The sequence below is a fragment of the Vigna unguiculata genome, chromosome 9, assembly GCF_037176805.1.
Source record: "Vigna unguiculata cultivar grain cowpea cultivar isolate G323 ecotype 2 chromosome 9, ASM3717680v1, whole genome shotgun sequence".
In the NCBI taxonomy this organism is placed as follows: domain Eukaryota; kingdom Viridiplantae; phylum Streptophyta; class Magnoliopsida; order Fabales; family Fabaceae; genus Vigna; species Vigna unguiculata.
The window spans coordinates 19,529,612-19,541,820 of NC_140800.1; the positions used below are offsets into that span (position 1 = coordinate 19,529,612).

General features: G+C 33.4%; 1 protein-coding gene across 1 annotated transcript; it reads left to right on the top strand.

Moving 5' to 3' along the window:
- Positions 1 to 3,253: 3,253 nt before the first annotated feature.
- Positions 3,254 to 8,739, top strand: LOC114164081 (CBS / octicosapeptide/Phox/Bemp1 (PB1) domains-containing protein). The gene is made up of 15 exons (XM_028048587.2): positions 3,254 to 3,502; positions 3,581 to 3,714; positions 4,597 to 4,765; positions 4,884 to 5,016; positions 5,110 to 5,274; positions 5,405 to 5,486; positions 5,594 to 5,707; positions 5,830 to 5,896; positions 6,081 to 6,186; positions 6,280 to 6,347; positions 6,856 to 6,950; positions 7,026 to 7,159; positions 7,634 to 7,719; positions 7,806 to 7,895; positions 8,304 to 8,739. Exons 2-15 carry the CDS (start codon positions 3,602 to 3,604, stop codon positions 8,469 to 8,471), a joined length of 1,590 nt encoding a protein of 529 aa, XP_027904388.2. The 5' UTR covers positions 3,254 to 3,502; positions 3,581 to 3,601; the 3' UTR covers positions 8,472 to 8,739.
- Positions 8,740 to 12,209: the final 3,470 nt, after the last annotated feature.

The window sequence follows — 12,209 nt, forward strand, 5'->3', positions numbered from 1 at the left end:
TAGTGTTTTACCTTGGTGATGATTCATGTAATAAAAGTTTCATTTTTTAGATGAATCTCCAATTCTCATCAGTGAAAAACACTGACAACAACATCTTAGAAATTCAAACATGAAGATTTGTTGGCAGAGGCCTCAATCTTTGATGGTAGCAATTGCTCTGAAATGCCCAATTCAAAGAAATTCCCAATTCCACGAAGAAATCTCCAAATTCACGAAAACTCCCTAAACCAAATTCCAGCAAGTATAAACCCTAAACTCTGTAATTAAAATTAAAATGTCAGCATAGTAAGATAACAGACACGTCACTGAACCGTGCTCCACGTCACATAAACAAACCACGCTGGCCACTGTTCCGTTTACTACTTAGACGAAGTTAAGGAAAATGATTTAATTAAATGAAATTAACGAAAGGTAGCACTAAATGAAAACAATTTCAAAAGTAGGACCAAAGTAAAAAAACTTGACCAAAATTAGGACCAAATGACTATTTAAGCCAACTTTTTATTAAGTAGTTTAATAAAATCCTTCCACCTTTTTAATGTGTCTCATTATATTCTTTTGGAATCATTTTCCTCTTCCTTTCCTTCACCATTCTCTACACCATACCATTCATTTCAATGAAAAAATAGAAATAGTTGAACGTTCCACCCGCTCAATGTTCCTTTGATTATGAATCAGACAACAACAATGAGCAATACAAGCTGTAGTGATAAGGTAGGATGGAATCTGAATCCAGTTGTGACCGCACTGAATCTAGTGGAGATGATGAAGTTGCACCGCATAATCAAGAGGCAAATGTTGTTGTTTGGGGCGAAGAACCCTAGGAATACGCCATTAGAGTGTTGTATGTCGTATATGGTGGCTCCGCATCGGACTACCACACCATCCCGAGGAGGTGGTTCATGTAGTGTAACAGTGAGGGATTGAAGCTTCGAGCGCCAGGTAGTTCAATCAGCGAATGTGTTGTCTTTTATGAGTTCGTAAGTGAGAGATGGAGACTAAAAAGAACAATGAAGACTTTGTATTTTGAAATTATAATCAAATGAATTTATTTATTTTAGATCCGTATGTAAATTCAATAGGTAATGCTTTCAAAAATTTCACGCCCTTACACTTCAACTTTACATACAAATATTTCATATAAAATATATAAGTAGTTATACATAAAAATCCATAAATAACACCATTTTACGGATAAAAATTCGTTGATAAAATCTGTAGGTAATATTTATTTTACCTATAGATTCAAATCTGTATGTAATTATTGATAAGTAAATACGAATTTTCTTATAGTGTATGTATCTTATATTTTTTAAAATGAGATGAATTTTTGAATTAAATATGTCATTTTGATTATATATTCCGTATTTGTGGATCAAAGTTTAACACTTAATCAAAGTGCAAAAAAGATTTGTTAAGCTCACCACTATATCATTTTTTACAAATAACTTTAATTCTATTTCCTTCCCAATTACCTTATTTATTAGGGTTAAATATGTTTTTGGTCCCTTAAGTTTGAGCGAAATTTGGGTTTAGTCCCTCATCAAAACTTTTGACCAATTTAGTCCTTCATCTTCCAAAATGCGTGAATTTAGTCCTTTTAACCAAATTTTGTTAAGTTTATCTGACATTTCAAGTGCATTTCATGATAGTATTTAAATTATTTATACTGTTTGACACATTTTTACTTCAATGTTAACTTAAATACTATCATGAAATGCGCTTGAAACGTCAGATAAACTTAACAAAATTTGGTTAAAAGGACTAAATTCACGCATTTTGAAAGATGAAAGACTAAATTGGTCAAAAGTTTTGATGAGGGACTAATTCCAAATTTCGCTAAAACTTGAGGGACCAAAAACATATTTAACCCTATTTATTATTACAAATTTAAATTTAAGTTTTAGTTGAATTATAATATTGAATAAAAATGAAAAAGTTGAACAATATATAAAAAAAATAAAAATTTATTATTTTAAAATTTTGGGTTAAAGTGGTGTAATGATCTTCTAAGGGCTGACTTCTAATTTGTTGATATAAAATCTCTCTCAATAATATCTATTTTGAAGAACTTTGTAGTATAATTGATTCTTCTTGAAGTATAATCAGTTTATGCTTTAAGATGAAGCGCATAAACGATTCTCATCCATTCTCATCCATGCATAATCAGTTCTCAACTTCATTATGAAGTAGAATTGATTATGGTCCTAACCATAATCTATTATCATGCAAGAGCAATTTAGTGATTATACTCTTACTAACTTGTCTTTTTTTTTTTTTTTGTGTGTGTTTCTGTTCAAATTACTGAGAAATCAAATTCAAACTTTTTCTATAAATCACTATTCTCATTTTCTCACACATCACCTTAACGAAACAATAATTGTACTATCAATTCCATCTCCACTTGAAACAAACAAAATATATATAATTATATATTTTTATGTTAATTTTCATAAAATAATTTTAATTTTTATATTTACTGTCAAAATAATAATAATTTTTATATACACATATAATTAATTAACATAATAGGTTTTAAGAGTCGTATTTTAAATAAATAATACTATTTTCTTAGAAATGTCATTTTATCATCAAAGATGTTATCAAAGGCGTTAACATCTACGTGAGTTAAAATTATTTTTTATTACTTTACTTCACTTTCTAACGTGAGTGTGTTTGGTAATTAATAAAATTTTAGAAAATCACTAAAAATATAACCGGAATAATCAGTTGCCCTTGTTCCTAGAAAATTATAACCAAATCAAATTCAAACTTTAATTCTGACCTATATAAACAAACCCGTCAAACCTAATTAAATATATTACTTTTAGTAACCTAAACTTAAATTTGTTTGACTGGTTTACATTTCCGCCTAAAACAAGCATTAATATATTGACGAAATCGTACTGTGATATCAATAGAAATAAAATAGAATTACCTTACTCATATTAATGAAATTAACCATATATATATATTATACGAAATTAACCAATAACCAACGAATCTATGTTCTTTTAAGGTATACTGGTTTAAAAATTTAAATAGTTTTTATTAGAACTTACATTAAAATGTGTTATATTTATCAATTATTTATATAAAGATATCGATCGATATAAATTACGTAGAATAATTTGTTTATTTTTCAATGTCTATGTTGGGAGTATGTGGTTATTTTATTACTGCCAATTAATTTATTATTATAATTACCAATTTCCTACAAAAGAGGAATAAGTGACGTGCACGCCTTCCATTGGCTACATAGCAGTAACGTTGAAATTCTTGATTTCTCTATCTCTTTTCAATATTTCTTCCACCCTTCTCTACGCTTCTCTTATCTCTCTCTAGGGTTAACTTCTTCCTCTCTCATTCCCTCCTCTTTTTCCTCTCCGGCGGAAACCTTTTCCCGGCAATATTTCTAGCCACCAAACCTTGCGCCGCCTTGACTTCAACTTCTCCATCCGAACTCAATCAATCTGTTTCAATTCGGAGCTGTAGCTAGCTTGTACGACTCTTCGATTTTATACTCTTTGTTTTTTTGTGTCGGATTTGACGTGTGTTTGATGCTTTTTTTTCGTTGTAGCGATATTGGAGCAGAGGTGAGATGGCAAGTCAAACCGGTGCCTCTAGAAGGAGTATTTCCTCAACGAAGAAAGCCTCCGAATCAGGAGTGCCTAACGCTACTTCTCGAAAATCAATAACGTCTTTCCGACCTGTGTATGTTGTACTTATTCACTACTTTTCTTGTTAATTTTCCCCGCTCTAATAATATTGGTTTTGATACCATGCCCAAATTAATCGAATCGTTAATTTGAATCTTAATCCTCCTTAAATTATGGTCTTTTTTTACTGTTTATTTATAAGAATAAAAATCCTTTTATCGCTTTTTTATTTCATGTGCTAAAATTAACCTTGTAATAATTTGAAATATTATGGATTTTATAGCTGTAGCTATTTTTGTGGTATACCGATAATTATCGCTTTTCTGAGCAGCTATTTGGGATATGTGTTGCCATAATTGTGAAACTCGGTATTTTCGAAGTGTCTACGTCAAACAAACGTGGCTATGCAAAGTCTTGCCTGATTGGCTGAGTGGTTGCTTTACAATAATGAAAATAAAGGACTTTGACTTTGATTTGGTTGCTATGATGGTACCATCAACTTTACTTGATTGAATATCATTATCCTTTTGTTAAAGTCTAAGCAGGTGTAAAATAGGTACAAACAAATTGAATTCTAGAGTAATTTATTTTTTTGAGTAAGTAGATTTATGCCTTGAACATTCGTTTCCATACAAGAATTTCTCCTCGTCCCCCTTATAAATTTGAGTCTGTTTCAGAGGTTGATGATCTTGACATGACTATATACATAAGAATCTACTTTCTTTAATTGCATATTTCGTACCCAATCAGTGATGCCAACAAGTTTGACTTAAGAAAATTGAATTGGTTTCGGGAGTTGTTGAATGCACTCAAATAGAGTTATTCTTAAGCAATAATAGGTCCTTCATAAGTATCTTAGAACAGAGGACCTTTTATTGAAAGTCCTATAAATTTAAATAATGGGATGTTCCCTCGTTGGTACATGAAATTGGATCAGGGCATTAGCAGGAGAGCGGACAGTGAAATCATTGCGACTTACAAAGGCCCTGACAGTACCTGAAACAACAACCATCTATGAAGCATGTCGTCGGATGGCTGCCCGTAGAGTGGATGCTCTATTACTAACTGATTCTAATGCTTTACTCTGTGGAATCCTCACGGACAAGGTACGTACATGGTTTTCTCAATTTTTAGAAAGAAAAATAAAAAAAAGTTGAGTCCATGCCTGGGCTTCTGCAGTTTTAACCTACACAGCTTCATGTTTTATTTTGTGGTTAAATAAAGGATATAGCAACAAGAGTTATTGCCAAAGAGATTAACATTGAAAACACACCAGTTTCCAAAGTCATGACTAGGAATCCAGTATTTGTCCTTTCTGAAACTCTTGCTGCGGAAGCCCTTCAAAAGATGGTGCAAGGTTTGTAGTATATATAGAGAAACACTCAACTTTTCAAGTTAGTTATTGTTCTATATCTTACTTTTTGAATACATGGCTGATATTTGTTGACAGGGAGATTTAGACATTTACCTGTGGTGGAGAATGGAGAAGTTTTGGCTTTACTAGACATAGCAAAGTGTTTGCATGATGCCATTGCCCGTATGGAAAGGGCAGCTGAGAAAGGAAAAGCAATTGCAGCAGCTGTTGAAGGAGTTGAAAAACACTGGGGAACATCAGGTTCTGCTTTGTAAACCATTTTGTTTTCATGTTTTGCTTTTTGGTTTGTATGGTAGTTTACTTTTAAAACAGTTAGATATTAGTTATGTTCACAGTTTTTAATATTACGTTGTATTTGGCCTTTGCACAGAGTCCAACACATCATTCATTGAAACTATTCGGGAGCAAATATTCAAGCCATCGTTGTCTACAATCATTTCCGAGAATTCAAAGTAGGTAATACCTTCTTTTGTTGGAGTTGAAAAAATTATATAAATTTTAAATTTCTATATGTTTTTTCACCATCCAAGTTACTTTAACAGATAATGATTCTTTTTAGGCTAGTAACAGTATCACCAACGGACTCAGTTCTGACAACAACAAAGAAGATGGTTGAATTTCATGAGAGTTGTGCTGTTGTGACAGTTAATGACAAACCTCGTGGCATCTTCACGTAAGTTTGTGGTCATTGACACGACCAGTAGTCGTCTTTACATGAAAAGATTTTGGCTTTCCCCCAACTTTCATTTATACATGCTTGGAATAATTTTGATGTCTGCTTAAAAATTTCAATAGTTCAAAAGATATCTTGTTGCGGGTAATTGCACAAAATCTTTCTCCCGAATCAACTCCCATTGAGAAGGTACGTTTTATTTTTACATTGATTAGAATAAGTAGTTTACCTTTGTTTTCCTTTTCCATTCTTTGATTCTGCAGCATCTATATCTATTAATGTTTAAGTTCCTATGTTCTATCGTGTTAGATGAAAAATTGGTCATTTTGAGTGTTCATCCTTTTCTTGTTGATCTTATTTAATAAATATGCAGGTTATGACTCCAAATCCAGAATGTGTAGTAATTGATACGCCCATTGTTGATGCACTTCACACTATGCATGACGGAAAATTTTTGCATCTTCCTGTGATTAATAGAGGTAATGTTAATTGCAATACATATGGGACGAGGAAGATTTAACGGGTATATGCTTCAATATTTTTTTCTAACTTGGTTTAGTGGTTGAAAACAGATGGCAGTGTAGTTGCTGTGGTCGATGTGATCCATGTTACTCATGCTGCCGTGGCGACAGTAAGTCAGGTGTATTATCTACCTTTGACTTGGAGTCCACTACTATACTATTGTTGACTAGAATATTAAATTCATGCTGCACGAAAATGGGACAAATGGCTTTATTTGTGACAGTCTAGAATGATTCTTGTCAGTAAAATATTGTGACATGTCTTTGATTTGGTTTTTTTCGTATTGTTAAATGTAGGCTTATCTACTGTTCATGAATTGGTAATATCTCAACGGAAATTATGAGTTGGTCTAGAACGACCAATTTTTAGCTGCTTGGAAATTTAAAAATCTGAAAGCTTTTCAGCAGCTACAGATGATTAAATCTAAGGCAACTAATTTACATGTTTATTCTTTCCTTCACAAAATTATCTTAAGAGTATAGGATTTGAAAATAAGAAAAAGGTAGATCAAATACGATGGACCAATGCAATTCCTAATGGAATTAGACTAACAAATTTAAAAGAAAAACATTGGTGCTGGCCACAATAAGGTTGGAAATAATGATATCATTTTCCTCCACTATCAGGTTGGGAATAATGAAGCAGCAACCAACTTGATGCAAAGATTTTGGGATTCAGCCATGGCCTTAACTCCAAATGACGATGATGATGATACACGAAGGTTATTTTCGCTTAAGTTGTTTCAAGAAACATTAGTATTTTTTAATATACTTACACACTTTTGATTATGCACCAGTGACAGTTCCTTGAAATTGGCTTCTGATGGAGGAGAAACGGGGAGGTCCATTCCTTACCTTTCATCAAGCATGGCTAATACATTTTCCTTTAAGATACAGGATAAAAAGGGCAGAATGCACAGATTCACTTGTGGTATGCAAATTGTCACATGTCATCATTCAGCATTTAATTTGCAATTTCCTTCTAATATCTGACAGCATATAACTTATAGTTATAGTTCTTCTATAAGTTTCACTTGAATGTGAATGGGTTGCGTGTACATGTTGTCAGTAAGATCTGTAGTAATAATTGATACACAAAGGAAAATGATACTATGACTCCTATTTTTTTGCTCTTATCTTTTACTCTTTGACGTGGTTTATTGTGAGTCATTGATTTTTTCAAAGAAAAAAACAGTAGTACATTAATCAATGGTCTACACTAAACTATGTCAGGAAGTAAAGGATGGAAGTCCTAATATTATTTTCCATAGACAAACATGTCTGCTTCACTTTGGTTTCAGGGAATGCCTACATTCTGAGTAACTTGCATGCAATATCTTATTTCAAGGCAATTATATTTGTGTATTATCAGTTGAGTTGTTTGTATGGTTGCTTGCATGTTCAGATACCCGGAGCATGAAAGACGTTATAACTTCAATAATTCAGAGACTTGGTGATGATATTGATCCTAACAACGTACCGCAAATTCTGGTACTTTATAAGACTATTTTGTATTCTTCTTGAGATTGATTGTATAATCCTCTTCTAAGGGAAGCTAGTTGTATTTTCCTTTTCAGTATGAAGATGAAGATCATGACAAAGTTGTATTGGCTTCAGACAGTGATCTTGCAACTGCTGTGGATCACGCTAGGACAGCAGGTTTGAAGGTATGGTGCGTTTATCTTCAGGTCTGGAGTCCTGAAGGAAAGTTTTGTCTCCTTTCTTAATATTGAAAAAGGAAATAGATTTGTAGATCTGAGAAAATCTTTTAGAGAAAGATGATGGATGTCTAATATAGGTTAAGTTATAAATTTAGTTCCATGTTCAATGAAAGACTACATTTTAGTAGCCATATGCAAACTGTTTACAAATCAATCCCTCTTGTTTACTAGAATTATAAGTATTCCGACTTTTTTATGCAAGGACCAAAAGTACAAAAAATATATGAAAATATATGTTGGGACTAAAATGTAAAATTTCGGTGAAGTAGATTGTGGACCTGTCATTTATGGTAAAGATGTTTATAAAGTATGTGTCTTGAAAAGAGTTTGACTTAAGAATTATTAATGCTGTAGGGGTTGAAATTGCATTTAGACTACGCAGGACCACGTGGTAACGTAAAAAGTTCCCGTTCAGGAAGTTATGCTTATTCAGATGCATGGGCCTCTGCATATAGTGCTGCTGCAGCTGGAGCTGCACTTGTTGCTGGCTTAGGCATATTAACATACTTGAAGCGAGTTTGATTACATGAAGAAATCAGTTATTTAAGTGGCCAAGCTGAAGTTAGCTTGAATTTTGGAGGCCAAGCTGTCCGCTAGCTATCTTTATGAAAATTAATTTTGTACAATTTCGCTATACATACGAGGAAAAGGTCAAAGCATTTGTGTTTTCTGAAAATTAATTGGGATGGTCATCCCTTGCTGCTTGTGTATTTGTAATTTTAGTAATTGCAGCCTCGTCAACCCTGGAGACTGAACAATAATAACAAGCAGCTCTGCCCATTTTTTCTGACATTACGAGTTCATAAAATCAATCGACCAGAATTGATTTCATTGGGGGTAATGATATTTTTTTTATTGTGACGAATGTTCGTTGTATAAAAAATATTTAAATATGATTTTAATTTCTTCAAATATTACATTGTTTGGTTGTTCTTAGAAAAATATTTGTTAGTTTTAAGTATTTGACATTCTTTTGTTTCTTTATTTTTTCTTATTAACTATAACTAGTTTAGTATTAAAAATAAATGTACCTAGTATAAACAAGGCATTATTTTAAAATCAATATACCTATATGTTTAGGTATATATTTTATTTATTTAACGTGTTTATTATTTAATTTCAAGATAATGATTTGTTATTTTTAACTGTATTGTGTTTTTAATTTTTATTTGAAGTATTTATATTATGTATAGTGTATAATTCATTTTCTATATAATACATCGTAATAAAATAATTTTCAATATATTCTAAATAAGATTTTTTCTCTCTCAAAGCTTAAAAGGAATAAATTATGTTTTATATTTTTAGAATTAATAATTATAATATATTGTATCCTATGCTTACAAAAATTCAGAGAATTTAAAATTTGTTAAAGCATATCAATCTACTAAAAACCAAGTGTATCTTTGTTAAACTGTAAATCAAAGGATATGTTACACTTAAATGAAAACCTAAACAAAGATCATAAAGATTTAAGTTAAGCTTCAGTATTCTAAATTCAGTGATTATAGAAAAGCAAAATGAGATTTCTTTTATTTCCAAAATTAAGCAACTAGAGAAGAGACCATATTTAGATAATCATTCTTTTAATATAGGTGGGTGCTTCAGATTGAATCTTCTTACTAGATCATCAAGTTTTAGTTATACTTTATCATTTGACTTTAAACATTATATTGACCATCGAGCATAAGTTAGCTATTCTTCAATAATTCTTTTAAATAAGATTAATTTGAGTTTTTACACATTGACATGAGGATCTATGTAATGTCCCATTAAATTAACAAACATAATTAACGAAAACGTCGCACAAGGTAACATAATAGCGCAATCTTAGAGTTTTAAACCCAACTCCTTACAATATAAGGCACACCACAGTGCCACAGAAAAACAAGTTATAAAGTTTAAGAGGAACATAAAGGAATCAAAAGTCAAACTGATACATGGGCCGTAGCCCTAAAGAAAAGCCCAACAAGAATACATCAAGTCCAGCCCAAGTAGACTATGCAGCGGAATCTCTCTCCCCTGTTGGTCACGAGTACCTCTCGCATCTGGTCCCCTCAATAAATTGATGATCATCGCAAAAGTAAAAGGATAACATACAAGACATTCAAACAAGAAAGGGTAAGCTAGAGCCAAAACCATTTCATCAATGCAATCAGATGCATATACACAGTCCATTATACATACATCACACAAGCATGTTAAGACCTTCCAAACAATACATTAAGACTCGACTCATCTGGATACATATAACCTGGTCGGATTTAACGGATGCTTGTACTTGTGGTGGATACCTCTGCTCATCCCGAGCTGCTCACCCCCGAGCTATGTGTTACAAGTGTTACAATGAATCAATTCCCTCACACACAAGGTTAGCCCTTAATGAGTTTCAAGCCTCTTGCTACTCTCACCACAGGAGTCAATCCGCTCTAAGTGAGACTAACTGACTCCTTAGAGCGTCAGGATGCAATCCTTACCTTGAATCCTTACCAAGTTATACAGATGGGGTACCATCATGATACCCACTAACATGAATTACGCACTGACACAGACCAAACATAATCATACAACCAAGTAATACACATCATGCAAATATATATTCATTAGGCCAACCTTTAAAGCCAATACCTTTCATGTTCGAGGTCAAACTCATTCCAATTCATCATACTCCATCCATGAATATAGAATTTCAACTCATCACATTACCATGACACTTTAATACCAACCATTTCATTAATATCCCATGCCAAACCCATTATCCATAAATCATGAATCACACCACTCATGCATACTCATTTGCCTCATACTTTTAACACAATACTTAAATCCAAGCAAACATTAACCATTCAAAGTCAAGGAAACGATCAAGCATTACACTACCTCGCCCAGCTACTCGCTCAAGCTGAAGGGTCTCGCTCAGGCGAGCCCCCTTCGCCTAGGCAAGGGCTCGAAAAGGGGAAGAGTAGCCTCACGCGGGATCTCGCTTAGGCGAGACCCCTCTCGCTTGGGCGAGATGCTCGCTCGCTCAGGAACAATGTGGGTCGCTTGAGCGACCGCTCGTGTGAAGCAGCTTGGGTGAGCCTCTGTTGATCTCGCATAGGTGAGAATGCTCGCTTGGGCAAGAAAACCAGAGTTGACCATTGTTCTCGCGCATACAAACACACAATTGTCCACACATGGTTCAACAATGTCGCTCACACATTCATATTAGCACACCAAGCATATTATACAGGTAAAATAGTAGCATAAACTGAATACGCACAACGACAGGGCGAACCCTAGCTTCCCTTACCTGGAAAAGGGCTAACAGCTGAGTTCCTGGGTGCGAATAGAGAAACGTAGTAGCTCTTAGGACGGTTTAGCGAACTGGAAACACAAGAACAGAGAGGCACGGAGCTACTTGGTACGACTCTAGTTGGAACTCGAAGCAACTGTGCTAAACAAGAAAGGTATGGGATGTGATGCAACTTACGTGGAACGAAACTGGCTCGAACAAGAGCGACAGAGTTCCAAGACTGAACCCTAGCGGAGTGACGACTGCGGCTCTAAGCACCAAGGGAGCAGGTTCTGAAAGTGCACAATGAATCAATTAGGGCAGACTTTGGGGTGATTTTATCCCTTGGGCTAGCCCTTAGGCCCAATAGCTTAAGATAACCCTTAAAACTTTAGGGCAAAAAACTAGACCTTACAATCTACATGAAGATCTTAGTGACTTCTTTCTTAAAGAAGTATGTATGTTTATCTTATCATTCTTTTTTTTTTCTAGGCATTTGGATGAAAAGTGACTAGATTTCGTACACTCAAACAAAAAAAGCTCGTGTCTTCTTATTTATCGACACCTTTGGTTGTTGAGGTAAAGTTCTTGTTCTTCTATGTCCTTCTTTCTACTGCTATGTGTAATGGATCTTTCTTGAGATAAAATATATCTCATTTGATGAAAAAAATAAAGCGTCATTACGAAGAATATGAACATTTTTACTTTGAGAATTATCTTACCAATTGATAAATAAGATAAAAACAATTAACACAAGAATATAAAGTAAAAATTTAAAAATTGGAGAAAAATCACGACAGTTGTCTAATGACAACTACAAGATAATATTATGTGAAAATTTGTATAAGTACACACCTACACTTTCAAAAGTAAGAATTTAGTCAAAACTTCATAACACTCTAATACAAGAGTATAAAAAAAGTCAAATACAAACTTTTTTTACTTGGAACCTTTAAAGTCATGAACTTTAAGTCCTTTATAAAAGC